Here is an 18,136-nt window from a genome sequence, read left to right as displayed (position 1 = left end):
TTTTTTCTGTTTTTCTGTCAAATAAAAAACAATAATAATGTTTTATAAATAATAAACGTTTTATTATTTTCATAAAATTCTATTAACATATTACTATGTTGGAACCGCTGAACTAAAGGATAATGAGTGACACCCTAGGGGGTGTCAAAAGGGGGACTTAAATTTAACACCATTTTCTTTCATTCTGTTTTTAACTGAGCTGTTGTTCTCTTTTGACATGAGGGTTTTCAGTTACCAGGTGGCTGGTAGCCAATCTAGTACATAGTGGTATCGAATGGAGGACATGAAGGTATTTTAAACTTTGTAACTGTTATATGATTCATTGCTAAATTTTTATTCACACCCTTGGGGGTGTAAAAAAGGGGGATTGTGGGATTCTGTGTTTTTACAGTGAGCCCGTGGTATTACAGTGAGCCTGTATATACGAAAATTGCATTTGCCATTTATTGCTTAGCTAATAAAAGTACATAGAGTACAATCAGTGACTCAGTGTTATAACTTGTTCTGATACCAGATTCGAATTGACGCAACCCTAACAGTATTCAGTTCAGTATTTCATGGCCATGGTACTAAGACTGATTAGACTGTACCAGATTTTAAGTTCCCCTCTGCAAGGCCCCCCTTAGCCTTGTACATTTTCCCAATTGTAAATTAAGATTTGTCTGTATTCTTTCCCTTTAAAAAATAAAAATCTATAGAAATTAGCATTTGAAACCTGATAAAAAATGTGCAAATGTGTCACAAATAGCCAGAAGATATCGAGCTAATTTATTTGTACAGCTATTTCACACTGAATAATAGGGTTAGAGTATATGCCATCCCACCCAATAATTATTAACCAGTCAGCCCTATACCAATATCAGATGTTGGACAGATGTAGCCTACACGAGTAAAATCAAAACACTGTACTTCATTAGCTATAACTTTCATTACATTTCATATAGCTTTCATCTAAATGCATTTTAAACATATTTACCTGTAGTTTATCAATAATGTAACGTTATCTCGTTTCCCAATTAAACAAACTCAATCATATGCATTCTTTACAGGCACATCTCAGCCTACCTGTTATGCTATTCAGGACCTTTCACAACATCAAGATGGCGGCGTCCATACGGGTGTGCTGTGCCCTCCGAATTACGCTGGGAGGTGAATATATTTCCTAAATTACACATTTCTGTCACACAGTTGTTTTACCCAAAAAGGGCCCTAGAATATGTAATCGGATTTTATACTGAAATGTGCAGTCTATTGGAATAATGTATATTTTCATAGACAAATTCTGCACACTATGCTATTGCTAATACTAGCTAGCTATAGCTTGTCATCCTCGGCTTGTCATTTAGCCAGACAGCCAGCTAGCTATGTAAACTAACCATTCCATCACAATGGGATTCTTATCCGTATTTCGTTTGGATCGCTTTCTGATGAATGCCTGGTCCATCGCGTGACGACAATGACTAGTTGCCTAGGCCAGGGGTATTCAACCGGGGGTCGACGAAGGTACTGCACGGAGTCCGCAAAAATGTGAATAAATAAAAAAGTGGAGAAAGGTTCAATGTCTTTATGAATATTGCTAGAAACAACATAAAAACGAATTTTGAATTACATACCTACACTAGAAAAAAACATCTTCTAATCACCTTTTATTTCTCAAATAATTTTGAGCAAATTAGAGTTGCTACTGTCTTTGGTATTACACTCACTGGAGTGTCTGACATAGGCTTTGAAAAAGCACAAGCGAATTGGCTACCAGTGTGGCAAGTCCTGCTGGCTACCAGTAAGCTTTCTTGACTTGGACATAAATGTTTGCCTACACATGGCTAACATTTGTTTAACCAGCTAAACAGCTGCTCTTGGCAAAAATGTGTTTTGAGTTACCTTTCGAGCTACTAGGTTATGTAAGAGTTTACAGTTCTTCTAATTTATAATGTGGGGAGGTCAAAATAATGAGAAACTTTTTACAAAATTAATTTTAAAATGTTGGTTGCTTCTCCTTGCTGTTATCATTCCACTGATGAGAAGACAAGACTTTAATATTTTTTTTTGCTAATGTATTATGGGGGTTGACAGTTTGCCTGGGAGGGGGTGCTAAGGAATATTTCTGTCTGTAATAAAGTACTTCAGTAGGGAAGACTCATTTGTATTGGCTGATGGTTGGGCCTATGCCCACCCATTGCTGCACCCCTGCCCAGTCATATGAAATTCATAGGATAGTGGCAAATTAATTTATTTCAATTAACTGATTTCCTTCTATGAACTGTAACTCAGTAAAATCTTTGAAATTGTTGCATATTGCGTTTTGTATTTTTGTTCAGTATATATTCACGTCTATTTGTCCTAATCTTTAGCCTCATCTGGGATATACTCACCAGACAGTTTATTAGGTACACTCATCTATTACTAGGTCGTACCTCACTTTGCCTCCAGAAAAGCATGAATTCGTCTGCGTATTCTACAATATGTCGGAAACATTCCACAGGGATATTGGTCCATGCTGACGTGAACAGCCTGTTCCGTCTCATCCCAAAGATGCTGTATTGCTTGAGGTCTGAGGACTGTGCAGGCCACTCAAGTAAACTGAACTCGCTTATCATGTTCCAGGCAATGTTTTTCCGCTCCTCAATTGTCCATTGTTGGATATGGCGTACCCACTGGAGTCGCTTCTTCTTGTTCTTAGCTGATAGTAGTGGAACCCGGCCTGGTCATCTGCTGCAATAGCAGCAGGATCGATGAGTTGTGCGTTCTGAGATGCCGTTCTGCACACCACTGTTGTACTGTGCCATTATGTCTGTTTGTGGCCTGCCTGTTAGCTTGCACGATATTTCCCATTCTCTTTTTTGTGTGCATTTTGCATCATTCTCGGTGAACCCTACACAAGCCCAGGGAGGTGGATGTTTCTGAGACACTCGAACCTGGCACCGACGTTCATACCATGCCATACCACCCTTACAGTAAAACGACTTTGGCTACCAACACCGATTTCTGTATTTTTGCTATGCTACCAGCTTATAGGAACAGGAGTTAGAATTTAGCAGTCACTTCTTCTAAAGCTGAAAAGGGACTTCTAAATGTTATTATTTCAGCTTTAGAAGAAGTGACTGCTAAATTCTAACTCCTGTTCCTATAAGCTGGTAGCATAGCAAAAATACAGAAATCGGTGTTGGTAGCCAAAGTCGTTTTACTGTAAGGCAGTTGATTGGTGATGATGGCATGAACAAATATTGTGGTCGACACCCCTTCACTTTTTCCACATTTTGTTACTGTACAGCCTTATTCTAAAATGAATTTTAAAAAAAATTAAAAATCCTCATCAATTTCCACACACAACCCCATAATGTCAAAGAAAAAACTTGGTTTTATAAATAAATAAATAACTGAAATACCATATTTACATAATTATTCAGACCCTTTGCTATTGAACTCAGGGGCATCCTGTTTCCATTGATCATCCTTGAGATGTTTTTATAACTTGATTGAATTTACCACAGGTGGACTCCAATTGATTGGACATGATTTGTAAAGACGTACACTTGTCTATATAAGGTCCCACAGTTGACAGTGCATTTCAGAGCAGAAACCAAGCCATGAGGTTGAAGGAATTGCCCATAGAGCTCAGGATTGTTGTTGAGGCACAGATCTGGGGAAGAGTACCAAAAAATGTCTGCAGAATTGAAGCTCCCCAAGAACACAGTGGCATCCATCATTCTTAAATGGAACCACCACAACTCTTCCTAGAGCAGAACGGACGGCCAAACTGAGCAATCGGGGGAGAAGGGCCTTGGTCAGGGAGGTGACCAAGAACCTGATGGTCACTCATCCTGTGGGGATGTTTTTCAACAGCAGGGACAGGGACACTAGTCAGAATGGAGGTAAAGATGAACAGAGCAAAGTACAGTGATCCTTGATGAAACCCTGCTCCAGAGCGCTCAACCTCAGACATGGCGAAGGTTCACCTTCTAACAGGACAACGACCCTAAGCACACAGCCAAGACAATGCAGGAGTGACATCGGAACAAGTCTGAATGTCCTTGAGCGGCCCAGCCAGAGCCCGGACTTGAACCTGAGCGAACATCTCTGGAGAGACCTGGAAATAGCTGTGCAGTGACACTCCCCATCCAGCCTGAAAGAACCTGAGAGGATCTGCAGAGAAGAAAGGGAGAAACTCCCCAAATACAGTGTAGCGTTATACCCAAGAAGACTTGAGGCTGTAATCACTGCTAATGTTTTTTTTTTTTACTGTTTTTGCTTTGTCATTATGGGGTATTGTGTGTAGATTGATGAGGGGGGAAACGATTTAATCCATTCTAGAATAATGTAACAAAATGTGGAAAAACTAAAGAGTTCTGAATACTTTCCAGGGGGACTGTACATGTGATTCTGGATGACAACATAAAGATGCTTGTTTTCAACATTAGGGATATTTTCCTAAACAAGTTACTTGGGCGGCAGGGTAGCCTAGTGCTTAGAGCGTTGGACTAGTAACCGGAAGGTTGCAAGTTCAAACCCCCGAGCTGACAAGGTACAAATCTGTCGTTCCGCCCCTGAACAGGCAGTTAACCCAGGCCGTTGTTGAAAATAAGAATTTGTTCTTAACTGACTTGCCAAGTAAAATAAATCCACTTCGTATTTTGTTTTCTTGCCACAATACTAACGAGTATCGCCATACTGATATCGTCCCGGACCTGTCATTAACACCCAGAATAAACAAGACAGGATCATTTGCATTAGCTAATTTAAACTGTTCTAGGTAATTTTACACTAGTAAATGGCATTACCTCTGTGCTGTGTTTCAGGGGTAGCACCACTTCGGACAGCAGGGGGCGCCCTGCCTCTCTCTCACCTAGCCAGACCCACTGCCTCTCTATGTACTGCTACTCCACCAGCCCCTGCTACCTGGATACAGACCAGACATAGCAGTTTCTTCAACAAATGTAAGTGCTGATGTTCCCTAACTCTCAAGAGTCGATAGAGCACCTATATTGAAGCTTTCCAATCAATAAAATCATTGTCATTATCAGCTAAGCTCTTCAAGTGAACAAATCAAGTCATTATTTGCTGACATCAGCTCTGACATGGTCAACCCTCGCAAAAATGTTGCTGATATTCACAATCATCGGATCAATCATCGGATCAATCACATGGTATACAAATGTAATATCTTGATACTGCCCCAGTATTACCAGAGGCAGCACTATAATATATGCTTAACTACTTGAGCGTTTTAATAGGACTCAAATAAAATGGCCTGAGCTCACTAAGTGATACCTATTCACAGTGGTTGAACCTGTCAAATGCAGAGCTTCCACAGGAAGGTGTGTGTCTATCAGCGCAACACAGCAGTGGCAGGCAGCCACGCTATTTCCTGCAGCATCTCACTGAGATAATTACTCATGCTACATCTGTCACCACCAGCTCCGTCTCAGCCAATGCATGAAAACCCCAAAACACCCACCATTCCTCCCGCTTTATTAACCTGCCACCTTCAGTTGACACTCTCTCAGCACATATTTCTATTTGCCGTGTACATACTCAAGAGAAATTGTTACTTTGATTGCTTTGTATCATCATACTTTGCTTTGGTGTATACTGATGTTTCGGAACACTTGTTTAAAGATTTTGTTGACAAATTATTTTTTAGCAATGGATTTTCACAATTGACTGACATCCATTTGAACTGCTTTGGGAAGACTGCTTTGGTTCTTTTTTTGATAGGAAAAGGTCCACTTTTCCACGATGTGGAATTACAGAATTATCACTAGATTCTATGTTACCTTTAGTTAGTTACCTTTTATCACATAAGTTGAGCTAAAAACCTAGGCTGATGTGATGCTGGGTTTACTAATGTAAAAGATGAGGGAAATGAATTGTCCCAGTGGGACTCAAATGATTGTTTCTCTGCCTGACGCCAGGCGTTCTAATAGCTGGTTGTGGCAGCCTAACACAGGATCATTACTACTGCGAAGGAAAGATGCTGACTGACTGACTGACTGACTGACTTAGATAGATAGATAGATTTATAGATAGATTTATAGATAGCTACCTATATCCCCCCACTAGAATTAGTGGGGGGATAGATAGATAGATTTATAGATAACTACCTATATCCCCCCACTAGAATCCCCATATTTTAATGAAGACAGCTTCTCCATCCTGGAGGGGGAAATCAATCATTTCCAGGCCCAGGGACATGTACTAGTCTGTGGCGACCTAAATGCCAGAACCGGACAAGAACCTGACACCCTCAGCACACAGGGGGACAAACACCTGCCTGGAGGTGACAGCATTCCCTCCCCCGTATGCCCCCCTAGGCACAACTATGACAACATAACCAACAAAAACGGGTCACAACTCCTGCAGCTCTGTCGCACGCTGGGTATGTACATAGTCAATGGTAGGCTTCGAGGGGACTCCTATGGTAGGTACACCTATAGCTCATCTCTTGGCAGTAGTACTGTAGACTACTTTATCACTGACCTCAACCCAGAGTCTCTCAGAGCGTTCACAGTCAGCCCACTGACACCCCTATCAGACCACAGCAAAATCACAGTCTACCTAAACAGAGCAATACTCAATCATGAGGCATCAAAGCCAAAGGAACTGAGTAACATTAAGAAATGCTATAGATGGAAGGATTGCAGTTTGGAAACCTACCAAAAAACAATTAGGCAACAACAAATTCAATCCCTTTTAGACAATTTCCTGGGTAAAACGTTGCACTGTAATAGTGAAGGTGTAAACTTGGCAGTAGAAAATCTTAACAGTATATTTGACCTCTCAGCTTCCCTATCAAATCTAAAAATCTCAAATAGAAAACCGAAGAAAATTAACAACAATGACAAATGGTTTGATGAAGAATGCAAAAATCTAAGAAAGAAATTGAGAAACCTGTCCAACCAAAAACATAGAGACCCGGAAAACCTGAGTCTACGCCTTCACTATGGTGAATCACTAAAACAATACAGAAATACACTACGGAAAAAGAAGGAACAGCATGTCAGAAATCAGCTCAATGTAATTGAAGAATCCATAGACTCTAACCACTTCTGGGAAAATTGGAAAACACTAAACAAACAACAACACAAAGAATTATCTATCCAAAATGGAGATGTATGGGTAAACCACTTCTCCAATCTTTTTGGCTCTATAACAAAGAATAAAGAGCAAAAACATATACATGATCAAATACAGATCTTAGAATCAACTATTAAAGACTACCAGAACCCACTGGATTCTCCAATTACATTGAATGAGTTACAGGACAAAATAAAAACCCTCCAACCCAAAAAGGCCTGTGGTGTTGATGGTATCCTCAATGAAATGATCAAATATACAGACAACAAATTCCAATTGGCTATACTAAAACTCTTTAACATCATCCTTAGCTCTGGCATCTTCCCCAATATTTGGAACCAAGGACTGATCACCCCAATCCACAAAAATGGAGACAAATTTGACCCCAATAACTACCGTGGAATATGCGTCAACAGTAACCTTGGGAAAATCCTCTGCATTATCATTAACAGCAGACTCGTGCACTTCCTCAATGAAAACAATGTACTGAGCAAATGTCAAATTGGCTTTTTACCAAATTACCGTACAACAGACCATGTATTCACCCTGCACACCCTAATTGACAACCAAACAAACCAAAACAAAGGCAAAGTCTTCTCATGCTTTGTTGATTTCAAAAAAGCCTTCGACTCAATTTGGCATGAGGGTCTGCTATACAAACTGATGGAAAGTGGTGTTGGGGGTAAAACATACGACATCATAAAATCCATGTACACAAACAACAAGTGTGCGGTTAAAATTGGCAAAAAACACACACATTTCTTCACACAGGGTCGTGGGGTTAAACAGGGATGCAGCTTAAGCCCCACCCTCTTCAACATATATATCAACGAACTGGCGCGGGCACTAGAAAAGTCTGCAGCACCCGGCCTCACCCTACTAGAATCTGAAGTCAAATGTCTGCTGTTTGCTGATGATCTGGTGCTTCTGTCACCAACCAAGGAGGGCCTACAGCAGCACCTAGATCTTATGCACAGATTCTGTCAGACCTGGGCCCTGACAGTAAATCTCAGTAAGACCAAAATAATGGTGTTCCAAAAAGGTCCAGTCACCAGGACCACAAATACAAATTCCATCTCGACACTGTTGCCCTAGAGCACACAAAAAACTATACATACCTTGGCCTAAACATCAGCGCCACAGGTAACTTCCACAAAGCTGTGAACGATCTGAGAGACAAGGCAAGAAGGGCATTCTATGCCATCAAAAGGAACATAAATTTCAACATACCAATTAGGATTTGGCTAAAAATACTTGAATCAGTCATAGAGCCCATTGCCCTTTATGGTTGTGAGGTCTGGGGTCCGCTCACCAACCAAGACTTTACAAAATGGGACAAGCACCAAATTGAGACTCTGCACGCAGAATTCTGCAAAAATATCCTCCGTGTACAACGTAGAACACCAAATAATGCATGCAGAGCAGAATTAGGCCGATACACACTAATTATCAAAATCCAGAAAAGAGCTGTTAAATTCTATAACCACCTAAAAGGAAGCGATTCCCAAACCTTCCACAACAAAGCCATCACCTACAGAGAGATGAACCTGGAGAAGAGTCCCCTAAGCAAGCTGGTCCTGGGGCTCTGTTCACAAACACACCCTACAGAGCCCCATGACAGCAGCACAATTAGACCCAACCAAATCATGAGAAAACAAAAAGATAATTACTTGACACATTGGAAAGAATTAACAAAAAAACAGAGCAAACTAGAATGCTATTTGGCCCTACACAGAGAGTACACAGCGGCAGAATACCTGACCACTGTGACTGACCCAAAATTAAGGAAAGCTTTGACTATGTACAGACTCAGCGAGCATAGCCTTGCAATTGAGAAAGGCCGCCGTAGGCAGACATGGCTCTCAAGAGAAGACAGGCTATGTGCTCACTGCCCACAAAATGAGGTGGAAACTGAGCTGCACTTCCTAACCTCCTGCCCAATGTATGACCATATTAGAGAGACATATTTCCCTCAGATTACACAGATCCACAAAGAATTCGAAAAAAATCCAATTTTGAAAAACTCCCATATCTACTGGGTGAAATTCCACAGTGTGCCATCAGAGCAGCAAGATTTGTGACCTGTTGCCACGAGAAAAGGGCAACCAGTGAAGAACAAACACCATTGTAAATACAACCCATATCTATGCTTCTTTATTTTATCTTGTGTCCTTTACCATTTGTACATTGTAAAAACACTGTATATATATATATATAATATGACATTTGTAATGTCTTTATTGTTTTGAAACTTCTGTATGTGTGATGTCTACTGTTAATTTTTATTGTTTACCTTACTTGCTTTGGCAATGTTAACACATGTTTCCCATGCCAATAAAGCCCCTTGAATTGAATTGAATTGAATAGATAGATATTTTTAAATTGTAGAATCACATAATGGTGTCACACATCTGAGTGGCCAGCTTTACTGACTGGCCCCAGAGAAGGAATCAAGGGAGAAGAGAAAACAGGGTCCCTCTGCTTGTACATGGTGTCAATGTAAGAACTGTTGTGAAAAGGTATCACTGAGTGATGAACTTTTCAACAGACCTCTGCTCGAGGGCTTGGTGCTTTGAAGATAATATTTTCACTAGTTCATGACATTGTTGGAGATGCGCTGGAATCTTTTTGTTGAATACTCAGAACTCTGTTCAGAGCTGTTCAGAGTTCATGTTTGATTATATTTAGTCTCTGAACAAACGTTACTGGATTAGAAATGCAGTATGCCTGTTAGCTGCTTTAGTTTGCATCCTATTTTAAGTCTTGTAGCAAATAAGTCTCCTTGCCATGGGCAAAGTGAGGGAAAATAAACTTGCATACTGAGAGGGAAGCCTGGCCTGTTCTTGTGCCTTTCAACTTGTTTGTATACCTCATCCCTGTAGTGGCATGACTGGCATCTGTTGTAGCATGGTTGTGCCATCCAAAAGGAGAGATGGAGGAAAACCATCAAAGTTGGTGTGCATTGGCACCCCAGGAGTGAGAATATTGAAGCGCTCCAAGCTGACAGCATAGGTTAGTTTTTTTTGATTGACCGGTAGTATTGTTAAGTGCATTGATCTAGAATGGATTCATTTCCACACTATCTATCTGGGTCTAGGACTCCCTTTTCAGACTTTCCTCATGGCAAGGACACGAGATTTAGCCTCAAGCAAGGTTTGGCTCTTTGACAATCATAGCTTTTATTAGCCTAGTGCCTTGTTGTTTTGCTGTAGTACAAAGCTCCATTAAATTCTCAAACACACTGGTTACATCTCCCTTCACATGCTTTAATGAACTCCTAATCGATTCTCTGTGCGGCACCGAGCATCTCCTTCTAAATCCTTGAGAAGCGAGCAGCCCGGCTGAAAATAGATGTTATTTGGGGAAAACAAACTAGCATTCTCGCTCTCTGAGTAATAGCAGGTGTTTGTTTGCTGGAATGCATAGTGCGCTCGAGCAGCTGGAATGCAGTTGGAATGCATAGTGCGCTCGAGCAGCTTAGTGCACGACTGTAGATGCAGATTGGAATTTCTGGGCTCTTTTGTTGGAGGTCGATCCCAGACTTGTTGCAGAGAGATTGTGCTGCTTCTGTAAACTAAAGTCGAAAAACATTTTTGTACTTGCAAATAGTAATATTATGCCAACTGTGTTCAGACACTCAGGTCCTGTAGCGACATTAAAACTAGTTTCCTTGTTTACTTTCTCGGTCTGGACAAGTAAAGCTACATCAAAGAGAAGGTTCAATATATTTCAAACTCTTTAGCGTTCTAATTTTCTATTCCTAGAGTTTTGTAGGTAGGTAAAACATATATATATATATATATATATATAGGCTAAGATGATCCCTGGTCGTGACCCCACTCTCTGAGTGTGTCTCATGGGGAGTGAGACATGCAAAAAACACCTTTCCATTTCACACCACACATTTGTACAGGTGTGTGAAACAGGACATATAATAAAAGCACCCCCTAAATGTCTTTTAAAAAATCTGTGTCCTACAGGTAACCAGACGATCGTTTTCAATATTCTGGACAAAGATGCTGCATTGAGGTTGTCAGATTTGGCAATTAAATCCCCATTTCTGTGTGTTATCATTGCAGTGACAGCAGAGGAGCTTTGGAGGGGAGTTCTGGCAGAGACTGGTGCCGGTGCTCGAAAGGGCCGAGGGAAGAGGACCAAGAGGAAGATGAAGAAGGATCTGAACCGGGGCCAGAATATCGGAGAGGGTAAGATGGATATATTGTTTTAGATCTATTTAATTCATAGTTATTTATATATTCCTGTAACCCAAACATTTGACTTTGTTGGGGAAAAAGTAAACCCACTACGATTGGTTGGTATCATGTATATTTCTGTCTTTAAGGCCAAACCTGAATTCGAGTTTGAATATTGGTGGCTAAAGTTTGATCTGAATTTCCTTATGCTAATGGGCAGTAGACTATTCATCCAGTAGTATTTTAATTAATTACATTCATTTATAATGAACAGATTAGTCCTCGTTCTCTTTTCATCTATCTCAGTGCCGTTTAAAAAGTGGAAATTCATTGAGTGTGTTTTATTGCTGAGCTGTCTGCGGTCCAGTCAGTCTCCCTCTTTCTTTTCTGGCCCTGTTCAAATCCATCAAACCCTACAGATGTGACAAGATTGTGTAATCAGTACCGCATTGGAAGAGAATAGGCGTGACTTCTCTTCCAATGTTCTTGTGATTTTTGGCTGCACCTCGTCACACTGGTTGAAGTGCTGTCTACTCCCTGTAATCATTGCCCCATTTCTCCCGTCTGTGTCTGTCTCTGAAGACTATTCTTTATACAGTCTGTAACGTATAATAAAGTTGAAGTTAGTGCTCCGTTTGAGTTGAGTTAGTGCAGTGGAGCGTTTAGGACAAATTAATGCTCCTTCCCATAACAAACCCCCTACCCTCTCTCTGTCTCTCTCTCAGGGCGCGGGGGGTTCCTGTGGCCGGGGTTGAACTCTCCCATCCTGAAGAGCGGGACCATACAGATCATGTCTCGCCGCGGGGAGTCAGAGCAACAGGAACTGCAGGCAGAGCTTCTGCGACAGCGCGACGAATGGGATCGCAGGAGGAAGATGAGGGTGAAGAGGGAGCGAGGGTGGACTGGCAACTCCTGGGGCGGCATCAGTCTGGGGGCCCCTGACCCTGGACCCAACGGAGGTACTGCGCGTGTAAAGCATGCACATCAGGGATGTAATGATTTCCCCAATACACATTGGTCCCCGGTTCAAATGTTTAAAATATGAGCGATCCAAATGTAGCATGCATCAGTAAGAAAATAGATGATATGTTATGAATTGGCTGTTTTTAGCTCAAATTCCTTTTTTTCTACCTTCCGAAAATACCTAATCTTCTGTGATGACTGCGTCCTCTCCTTCAGTATCAAACTAAGCATGTCATTATGTTGACAGTTATTGATCTAGAAGTCATTATGCATGCTGAACAACCCCAGGCAATACCAATAGCCTAGTCAAACTGCACGCTGAGCAATGAGAGGTAGGCCTATTCCTGATCTGGCACATACAGTGCCTTCGGAAAGTATTCAGACCCTTTGACTTTTACCACATTTTGTTACGGTACAGCCTTATTCTAAAATGGATTAAATATGAAAAAATTATGCGCAATCTACACATAATACCCAATAATTACAAAGCAAAAACAGGTTTTTTGAATTTTTTGTTAATGTATTATTAGAGTTTTTTTTAAATACTGAAATACTTTTTATATAACATTTCAGACACTTTTATTATGAGACTCAATTTCAAATTGAGCTCATCTGCATCCTGTTTCCATTGGTCATCCTTGAGATGTTTCTATGACTTGATTGGAGTCCACCTGTGGTAAACTCAATTGATTGGACATGATTTGGAAAGGCACACACCTGTCTATATAATGTCCCACAGTAGACAGTTCATGTCAGATCAAAAATCAAGCCATGAGGTTGAAGGAATTGTCCATAGAGCTCCGAGACAGGATTGTGTTGAGGCACATATCTTTGGAAGGGTACCAAAAAATGTCTGCGCCATCGAAGGTCCCAGAGAACACAGTGGCCTCCATCATTCTTAAACGGAAGCAGTTTGGAACCACCAAAACAATTCCTAGAGCTGGCTGCCCACCCAAACTGTGCAATCGGGGGAGAAGGGCCTTGGTCCAGGAGGTGACCAAGAACCCGATGGTCACTTTGACAGAGCTCTAAAGTTCCTCTGTGGAGATGGGAGAACCTGGCACCATCCCTACGGTGAAGCATGGTGGGAGCATCATGCTGTGGTGATGTCTTTTCTGTTCCAGGGACTGAGAGACTAGTCAGGATCGAGGCAAAGATGAACTGAGCACAGAGAGATCCTTGATGAAAACCTGCTCCAGAGAGCTCAGGACAGTTCACCTTCCAACATGACAATGACCGTAAGCACATGGCCAAGACAACGCATGAGTGGCTTTGGGACAAGTCTCTGAATGTCCTTGAGTGGCACCACCAGGCAAAGGGTGGCTTCTCTGAAGAATCTCAAATAAAAAAAGGGTTAAACAAATTAAAATATATTTTATGTTACTACATGGTTCCATATGTGCTATTTCATAGTTTTGATATCTTCACTATTATTCTACAATGTAGAAAATAGTCAAAATAAAGAATAACCCTGGAATGAGTAGGTGTCCAAACTTTGACTGGTACTGTATATGAAAGTGATGTCTGGGTTTTACATTTTTTATAAATTTGCAATAAAATAAAAATGTAAAACTATTTTTGCTTTGTCATTGTGGGGTATTGTGTAACGAAAATGATTGAATCAATTTTAGAACAAGGTTGTAACATAAATTGTGTAAAAAGTCAAGGGGTGAGGCATCTCCCGGGTGTCGCAGTGGTCTAAGGCATTGCAGTGCTAGCTGTGGCACCAGAGACTCTGGGTTCGAGCCCAGGCTCTATCGCAGCCGGCCGCGACCGTGAGATCCATGGGGCGACGCACAATTGGCCTAGCGTCGTCCGGGTTAGGGAGGGTTTGGCCGGTAGGGATATCCTTGTCTCATCGCGCACTAGCGAATCCTGTGGCGGGCTGGGCGCAGTGCACGCTAAACCGGTCGGCAGCTACACGGTGTTTCCTCTGACACATTGGTGCGGCTGGATTCCGGGTTGGATGTGCGCTGTGTTAAGAAGCAGTGCGGCTTGGTTGGGTTGTGTTTCCGAGGACGCATGGCTTTCGACCTTCGTCTCTCCCGAGCCCGTACGGGAGTTGTAGCGATGAGACAAGATAGTAACTACTAACAATTGGATACCACGAAATTGGGGAGAAAAGGGGGTAAAATTCAACAACAACAAAAAAGTCAAGGGGTCTGAATACTTTCTGAAGGCACGTTCAGCATTCAAATCTTTGTAAAATGGCTCACGCAAAATTAAGCTCTGGAGCAGGTTTTCATCAAGGATCTCTCTGTTCATCTTTGCCTCGATCCTGACTAGTCTCCCAGTCCCTGTCACTGAAAAGACACCTCCACAGTTGAGTGACAACCATGTATTATTATTATTTTTTTTTAAATGCGCCAATTGAAAATGTGTGATTTACCTGAATAAAAGTAACCTAAGCTACTGCTGGAGACACAACTCATCTCGCAATAGGTAGACTACATGCTGATCGGGCCTTACATTAGATTTTATTTAGATTGTTCAGGTTCACCATTGTTTCAAGCAAAACTACCCAAACTCTCAGTGTGTATATATGGTCATTTTTAGATATACAGGGTAAAGTTGATAATTTCGTAACGAGGTCCGCGATCACTTTTGTTACCCGCACTGCATGGTCGAAGTGGAAGAAGAGACTCACTCCGAGTCTGTCAACTTCCAAACGGTCTTAACCATTCAATTATGAGACGGGGGTGAAATCCAAAGTTGTGCTATGTATTCATTGGCTATGGCATAGCAAAAAAATTTAAGATGAATATTATACATTACTAGCTCAAACTTTTAATCTGCAAAAATGTTAATTAAATTAATGGGTGATGGTGATTTCAGATCAAAAGTGTATGTGCGGGGGGGAAAAAGGCTGGCATTGCCCCCTAACTGACAGTGGGGTGGTAGAGGCTCAGTGCCACGCCCCCCCCACACACACACACACACACACACGTCAGCTCAGAAAGATCCGGCTCAAAGCCCCAGCTCATGAGCTCCATCAACAGCAGATTTAAATTTTTCGAATGGATGCATTTATGCAACAAATGTTGAATCGTTTCCTTAATCAAATCAACTTACACCAAATCGTTTCAAACTAAAACATATCGTTCCTGTATTGGATGGAAGCCCATGTTTCTAGATACGTATCAAAGCGTTTTAAAAGGGAAAGATGCACATTCCTAGTGCACATACTTTGAAGGTCTGTTTTTACATCAAACATCAATCACTATTATTGTGTAGTAGCATTGCTTTGGATCAGATTGAATATTGTTGCTACGTTATTGAAGCAAAGAGCTCTGCCTTCATCATACACACTCTGACTTGCTTCCATACGTCACCTCTGCCCCAGCTGTACTATAGTAATGACCGAACGTATTCCTCCAGCCAGACATATTCACAACACTGGGCCATTTCTCCCAGCATTCTATCGGCTCTGGTAATCAATACCCCTGGTGGTAGTGAAATGGCAGGTTGGGTCACTCTTTTCCTTCTGAAAGCTCCAAATGCCAACAGCCTCCACAACTCGGCGCCTTTCAAACGCTGCACCACACGGTAAAGGCTCAATCCACTGGGGAGAGCACAGCCCGTACCTCTGTCTGGAAAGGGCAAATGTCACCTGGAGCTAGCAGTTTCCTGCTTGACGTCCTGAGAGCCAACCGAGCCTAGCGAAACACAATGAAAGGCCAGACAGACTGACAGGTCTCTTTCCCACTAGAGACCCTTCCCCTCCCACCAACCCTCTCCAACACTAAGGCTAACCAAAACGTGATGATTTAAATTCATAATATCTAAACAATATTTCTATGAAATTATCAAAAAACGTTGAGATTATTTTGATCAAGTCTGTCGTTTAAAATGATGTTTGAGATCAAGGCCTGTTGATAGCTTCTAGATAAAGTGTAAGTCATTTTAAAGGAGGAAGGATGAGCGGGGACGTCTGTAGGTCTGAGGGATAGCCCTGCATGCAGGCCCATTCGTACCTCATGACTGATGGAGAGCAAGATTTAACAGGAGGGACAGTGCGGCTTTGTCCATATTTAGAAAGTAATTCTTCTACCACCCACTCACCCCCTCCCTTCCTCTCTCGCTTCTCAGCTCTGTCCATCTGGCTCTTCACCCCTCCGAGGGACATCTTATTTAGGGCTTGGAATACTAAAGTAGTCAATAAGCTTAAAAATTTAGAACTGCAGAACTTGAGAATATAAGTAAGTTGCCTGAGTAACATATTGATGGTGTTTGATGGTGCTGATTTTTAATGGAATATCTACATAAGCGTACAGAGGCCCATTGTTCCAATGGCACGTTGTGTTAGCTAATCCAAGTTTTTCATTTTAAATGCTAAATGTTCATTTAGAAAACCCTTTTACAATTATGTTAGCACAGCTGAAAACTGTTGTCCTGATTAAAGAAGCAATAAACCTGGCCTTTAGACTAGTTGAGTATCTGGAGCATGAGCATTTGTGGGTTCAATTACAGGTTCAAAAAGGCCAGAAACAAAGAACTTTCTTCTGAAACTCGTCAGTCTATTCTTGTTCTGAGAAATTATGGCTATTCCATGCGAAATAGCCAAGAAACTGAAGATTTTGTATAACGCTGTGTACAACCCCATTCACAGAACAGCGCAAACTGGCTCTAACCAGAATAGAAAGAGGAGTGGAAGACCCTGGTGCACAACTGAGCAAGAGGACAAGTACATTAGAGTGTCTAGTTTGAGAAACAGACGCCTCACAGGTCCTCAACTGGCAGCTTCATTAAATTGTAACACCAGTCTAAACGTCAACAGTGAAGCCGTGACTCCGGGATCCTGGCCTTCAAGGCAGAGTTACAAAGAAAAAGCCATATCTCAGACTGGCCAATAAAAAACGAAAAGATTAAGATGGGCAAAAGAACACAGACACTGGACAGAGAAACTCTGCCTAGAAGGCCAGCATCCCAGTGTCGCCTCTTCACTGTTGATGTTTAGACTGGTGTTTTGTGGGTACTATTTAATGAAGCTGCCAGTTGAGGACCAATGAAGTGTCTGTTTCTCAAACCAGACACTCTAATGTACTTGTCCTCTTACTCAGTTGTGACCGGGGCCTCGCACTCTTTCTATTCTGGTTAGAGCCAGTTTGCACTCTTCTGTGTAGGGAGTAGTACAAAGCGTTGTATGAGATCTTCAGTTTCTTGGCTATTTCTCGCATGGAATAGCCATCATTTCTCAGAACGATAAAAGACTGACAAGTTTCAGAAGAAAGTTATTTGTTTCTGGCCATTTTGAGCCTGTAATCAAACCCACAAATGCTGATGCTCTAGATACTCAACTGCTCTAAAGAAGGCCTGTTGTATTGCTTCTTTAATCAGAACAACATTTTTCAGCTGTGCTAACATAATTGTAAAGGGGTTTTCTAATGATCAATTAGCATTTTAAATGATAAACTTTGATTAGCTAACACAACGTGCCATTGGAACACAAGAGTGATGGTTGCTGATAATGGGCCTCTGTATGCCTATGTAGATACTCCATAAAAAAATCTGCCATTTCCAGCTACAGTAGTCAAATACAACATTAACAATGTCTACAATGTATTTCTGATAAATTTGATGTTTTAATGGACAAAAAATGTGCTTTTCTTTCAAATCAAGGACATTTCTAAGTGATCCCAATCTTTTAACGGATAGTGTATATTTATTTCCTCCACTCTTCTGGGCTGGGTTGGTTATTACATTTCCTGCCTTCCAATTGCACACTCTCTGTCTGCTAGTCACCACAGTGATGGATTACCATGCGACGGCGTGGACGGGAGCCTAAATCACAGCTCTGGATAGGAGCTGGGAACGCTTGACCTTCGACCTTCATCCTCCTCATTCTCATGCTAGGGTTACCCCACCTCCTCACAGATACCTTCACCAAGCCCTGCTCTTAAATCCAG

General features: G+C 41.5%; 1 protein-coding gene across 1 annotated transcript in view; it reads left to right on the top strand.

The window, feature by feature from the left end:
* The first annotated feature begins 211 nt into the window (after positions 1–211).
* The window catches only part of LOC135512235 (small ribosomal subunit protein uS5m-like), a 29,346-nt gene continuing 11,421 nt past the window's right edge, over positions 212–18,136 (top strand). Inside the window, exons 1-5 of the mRNA XM_064934042.1 lie at positions 212–289; positions 1,050–1,149; positions 4,797–4,934; positions 11,154–11,279; positions 11,993–12,226. Of these exons, the coding sequence (XP_064790114.1) occupies positions 275–289; positions 1,050–1,149; positions 4,797–4,934; positions 11,154–11,279; positions 11,993–12,226 (613 nt within the window). The 5' untranslated portion in view covers positions 212–274. The remainder of the gene's footprint in view (positions 290–1,049; positions 1,150–4,796; positions 4,935–11,153; positions 11,280–11,992; positions 12,227–18,136) is intronic.

This window comes from Oncorhynchus masou, chromosome 24 (assembly GCF_036934945.1).
Source record: "Oncorhynchus masou masou isolate Uvic2021 chromosome 24, UVic_Omas_1.1, whole genome shotgun sequence".
Classification (NCBI taxonomy): Eukaryota; Metazoa; Chordata; class Actinopteri; order Salmoniformes; family Salmonidae; genus Oncorhynchus; species Oncorhynchus masou.
Note: the sequence above shows the minus strand (reverse complement) of the source record. Positions and strands in the feature narration are given on the sequence as shown.